General features: G+C 37.7%; 1 protein-coding gene across 1 annotated transcript; it reads left to right on the forward strand.

Annotated features, from left to right (window-relative positions):
- The first annotated feature begins 3458 nt into the window (after positions 1 to 3458).
- Positions 3459 to 5244, forward strand: LOC116033992 (transcription factor MYC1). The gene has a single exon (XM_031276553.1). It carries the CDS (start codon positions 3646 to 3648, stop codon positions 4993 to 4995), a length of 1350 nt encoding a protein of 449 aa, XP_031132413.1. The 5' UTR covers positions 3459 to 3645; the 3' UTR covers positions 4996 to 5244.
- Positions 5245 to 5473: the final 229 nt, after the last annotated feature.

The following is a 5473-nucleotide window of genomic DNA, read 5'->3' on the forward strand; positions in this document are numbered from 1 at the left end:
ATGTTGATTTGGGGATTTCTTTGCACTAGTTATTGGTTTGTGGCCAGAATTAATTGCTAGTCTAGGAGAAGGATTCATTACAACGACAGTTGGATGGAGACCTCGAGCCTTACCAATTTCAACCTAATTTTCCTGCTATGAAAGTAGAGGTAATTTTGGGGGCTTACAATGCTTAGGAGCTTAAGGTTATAATTGATGCATCACGATAGTGGGGCAATTGCAGCCTAATTCGCTTATTGATTACGAAAGTAGCTGAGTTGAATTCTTTTGTGCGTTGCCCATAAATCCCTTGGTTAATTATTCTTTCCCTAATTCTGAGTTTGTTAGAACATCAAGGTTACAATCTCCCTAATCTGGCCCATACTTTTATCATACAGTTTACACCTTAATCCATTGCTTTCTTTTACACCATTCAGTCTTTGTTACTTGGATTCTATTAATTCACATACTCTAGTGCCTGGTAATTCACACAATTACGTGCCATAGCCCCAATCCTCAGCGGAACGACATTACACCCTTTTTACACTCATCATCTGTGCACATCAAGGATTCCGTTACACTCATCAAAGCAGTGATTGCACCTGTAGTATAAATAGTAGACCCGAAGAGGGGACATACTGAATATGTTGTACTGAAACTATAAGCAATACAATTGGATTTACTCTTAATATACTCCGATAACATATTTACCGTCATCAATAATTCCAGGGCTAATTTTGAGGGCAAAAGGATATGAAGTTAGACAGATTTTAGGAATGCGTACTTTTTGTAGCATTTTCTACAAACAACTCTAACGATGGTTTTACGGAGTTCGAATCGTCCAGTTTGAATTGAACGGTGTACCATAAGAACCAAACCAAAACTAGAACTAGAACCGTACGGACAGTTTCAGTTCCATAATATCAAGACCGGAAAAAAAAAATTAACGTTTAACTATTATTTGATTAAAGTTTAAATAACAATTATTCGATTAATGTTTAAACTTTAAATAACAATTTAAAGTTTAACTATAACAATTATTTTTATTTTTTTAGTTTAACTTTAAAGTTTGAATATTTTGAAATAATCATTTAAAAAAAAGTTAGAATGAATAAATTCAAAAAAAAAAATTAATTATTAAATTTGGACTATATTTAAAACAGAAAACATAATTTACAAAAAAAAAAAAAAAAACACAACAATAAACAATAAACAAAACAAGAAAAAAAAACCTTATTTAGTTTGAATCCGCGATTCAATTCGGAACTGAACAATGGTCACCTCTAGATGACATCATTGCGGACCCTTATGCCCAAAGAGTATTCCTTTGGTTTTAGAGCATCCCCACCGATGGTTATTGGTGGGGATAATGTCAGTGTAATGCCACATGGCATGGGAGAGAAATAAAAAATGAGAAGAGAGAGAAAAGGAGAAGAGCTTATGCAAAACAAAGGATATTGCAAATTAATGGGTCCCACTAAAGTAGAGGAAGAGGCACTCATGCGTGCGTCAACATAATTTGATTTGCGCCTGAGGCATGCCTGAGCTGACAATGCAACATTAGTTATATATATATATATATATATATTTTTAATTTGATTTGTTTGTTTTTTTTTTCCTCCCACCCCATTTTCTCTTTCCTAATCATACTTACAAAAACTCCTCAATTACCGCGAAAAAACTCTATTGATAAGGATGCTCTTACATTGGCTTTCGCTTTGTCCAAAATATCCACAAGTGTACCAAAATTTGATTTATTTTATTTTCTTCTCCCAATAAAACAGAACATATAATTAACAAGAGTTTTACTCCACCAATTGGTTTTATATGAGATTGTTTCACATAAAATACATAATACTTTTTTTTTTATGATACTATAAAAAATATTACAATTTTTCAAATAAAAAAATTATTTTTGTGTTACTCCATACGTACTTTTTTTTTTTTTTTAAATGAAAGCCATTCCATAAGTACCTATTACACTTATTAGTTATTATATTATTTTTGTCCTTCACCCAATAGCTACGAACATCCTCAATATATAGCTTTGGGTTTTTTGTTATAACCACGCAGGGGAGAGAGAGTAGAGGGATGAAGAAGAAGAAAAAAATCTTGAAACGAAAAAGTAAATTGAAAAAAAAAATCTAACCATTGGGAATGCGGTGTATTTAAAACTTATAATAGAAAAATATTGTAACTTCAAATGTAATTAACATGTGCTCAAATACTGCAGCATCTTGACATATATAATTTGACTTTTTCAAGCAAACCAGACCATTTTCTCTTTCTTCAATTTGTTTTGTTTTATTTTATTTGTATCTTTATGGTGAGTGGTGACAGATGGCTTAATGGGTATAGATAAATCTTCAAGGTTACGTTCTCTACCTTCCCAGCTTAATAACACACTCATTCACAAACTATATTTTAATACAGTAGTTAACCTTACTTAACAGCGTATATAATTAAGGTTGCAACCCTAATCCTGTTGATCAAACAATAAGTATTGCCATTCATAATTTGAGTCAATTAAACTAAGTTATAAAGGTAAAACTTATGTGAGATCATCTCACGAATTGTTATTCATTATACTTATACGAACAAATGTAATATTAATTATATTATACGGACAAATAATGTAATATTAATTAAGAATAAAGTTTTTGTTACTTATGAGAGAAAATGTAATATTTTGATGAAAAATGTAATACTTTTACATTTTTTATAAAAAATATAACATTTTTTTTCCTTATAAGTAATGTTGGTAGGTGCTTGTTACTTATAAGGAAACATGTAATACTTTTGATGAAAAATATAATAATTTTAAATCAAAATGTAAAAGAATTACATTTTTTTCAAAAGTATTACATTTAATTTTTTCATATGAGTAATAAAAACTTTATTCTTTATTAATATTACGTTTTCTAATATAAGTATTACATTTTCATCTTGACCCAACCTGTCTTACGGATAAAAATATGTGAAATTGTCTCACACAAGTTTTTGCCTTATTATACAGATCAGAAGAATGTAAACCAATTTAGGTTATCATATGCTCGACGGAGGCCAATAAATGCCAAGGCTAGAACTTGGTGGCTGGAGGGTTGATGGCCGAGGCCAGTAAAAGGTAAAGTCTAGCACCCAGCGTCTCAAAAATGTGTGGCGGTATAAAAAAATAAAGTGGTCCCTTCGTTACTAGCTATTAACTTTTGACATAGTAGTAAGCTTTTTATATTAACAAGTGGTATTAAAGTCGAGTTACGGTTCGAGTCAAATAATGTTGTGTTATTTGCATAATGATAAGTGTTTGATCTTAGCGGTAAAGGCTCGCTTGATCCTAACATCATAGCCCACCCGTGCTTAAACTATTTTCGTTGAGAGTCAAACTTGTTAGCCCCTAATCAACTCGGTAGGAATTGGTCCATGATTAAATAAAGTTTTTGTTGTGTGATAAAGCTGTCGTACTCTGAGGGCATGAGGTCCCAGAGTGCAGCGCAATGAGCAGTGACCAGTTTGGCAAATAGAGAGCATCGTACTACTTTATTATTAAGTATAGAGTCTGCTCCTTAGCTTCTTCCATTTTCAATTCATCTTCTCCATTTTCTTCATCTTTCTTCTTCTTGTTGTTGTCTTGCCCCCGCCCACACAAACCTAACTAATCAAGAATTGATGGACGAACTAATTGGGACCTCGTCTTCATCGTCCTCCATAACTGCCTCTCTTACTCAACCCAATCACTCAACCCTTCAGCAGCGCCTTCAATTCATCCTCAAAACCCAGACCGACAGCTGGGCCTACGCTATTTTCTGGCAGACCTCGAATGACGACGATGGGCGTCTCTTCTTGGCCTGGGGAGACGGCTTTTTCCAGGGGACAAAAGGCGGCGGCAGAGGCGGCGTCCAAACCTCTCACTCTACCCAGCAGTCGGAGAGGAAGAAAGTCATCAGTGGAATCCAAGCCCTGATCGGCACCCAGAACTCCGAGAACGGCGACCTTATAACCGACGCGGAGTGGTTCTACGTCATGTCCCTCGCTCGCTCTTTCTCCGCCGGCGATGGAGTTCCGGGGAAGGCATTAAGTATGGGTTCTTTAGTTTGGTTGACTGGGGCCCACCGCCTCCAGATGTATAACTGTGAGAGGGCTAAAGAGGCTCAGATCCACGGTATTCAGACGCTCGTCTGTATCCCCACCGGCGCCGGAGTCGTTGAGCTCGGCTCCCTCGAAATCATCAAAGAAAACTGGACCTTAGTCCAACAGGTCAAGTCTTTGTTCCCGTTTCCTCAAGAAACAACGCTCTCGTTTGCCGATATTGGCCTCGTTAGCACCCATGAACTCCAACAAGGCCGACCCGGAGATGCTGAGAAGCAAGACGCACCCAAGAGAGGCGCCGACCCGGAGTCCGAGCACTCCGACTCGGACTGCCTCTTTCTAAAGGAGCATCCAAGCGTCGACCGACAACAACAAAACGCCCCGAAGAAACGGGGCAGAAAACCCGGAGCCGGGCGAGACACTCCCGTGAACCACGTGGAGGCCGAGCGGCAACGGAGAGAAAAGCTCAACCACCGCTTCTACGCGCTCCGCTCCGTCGTCCCCAACGTCTCAAGGATGGACAAAGCCTCCCTATTATCCGACGCCGTTTCGTACATAAACTCGCTAAAAGCCAAAGTGGAGGAGCTGGAGTGCCAGCTCCAGCTCAGAGAATCCAAGAAAGTGAAAATCGAAGCCGTGGGCGACAACCAGAGCTCCACCTCGGCGGCGTCCTCCGCCGCGTCGCCGGTGGACGTGGAGGTCAAGATAGTGGGGCCCGATGCGATGATAAGGGTACAATCGGAAAATGCAAACTACCCCAGCGCAAAGCTGATGAATGGGCTACGAGAACTCGAACTAGCAGTTCATCACGCCAGCATATCTAGCGTCAACGACATCATGCTTCAGGACATCGTGGTTAAGGTTCCCGAAGGATTAAGATCTGAAGATGGATTAAGAGCTGCTCTTCTTAGAAGATTAGATCAGCATTAATTAATTATTTACCACGCATAACACATGTATGTATATATATATATATATATATATATATATATAAATAATTGTACTGTGTGTTCCTTTTTTGCACTAAATTGCACATGAACGCTCGAATTCCGCCATTCCCGATTTACTTCCTTTGCTAACTGGCTGGGCAGGTTAATGTATGGATCGAGTTAAATCGTGATTCTTTACAAGATTCGATCTTATGGCTACTTATTTGAAATAATAATAGATGTGTCATCATATTACCTCTGTATGTAATAATAAGAAATGCAATTAAAATGATGGATTATTGTAGGTATGCATGCATAATGTGTGTTGGATTGAGATGGAGGGTTTGGGGTATTGATAAATGGATGTGTTATGTGTGGATAATAATAATGGAAGGGAAAGGAAAGGAAAAGTATTGGTACGTACTAAAATATCAACTTCTGTTTCCCCCACTCCTTCATGTGGTGCATCTGTTGCGTGC

Source organism: Ipomoea triloba, chromosome 11, assembly GCF_003576645.1.
Source record: "Ipomoea triloba cultivar NCNSP0323 chromosome 11, ASM357664v1".
NCBI lineage: Eukaryota > Viridiplantae > Streptophyta > Magnoliopsida > Solanales > Convolvulaceae > Ipomoea > Ipomoea triloba.

What these genes read in the sequence shown, in the direction of transcription:
- LOC116033992 (XM_031276553.1), top strand. Translation starts at nt 3,646, where the DNA reads ATGGACGAACTAATTGGGACCTCGTCTTCATCGTCCTCCATAACTGCC.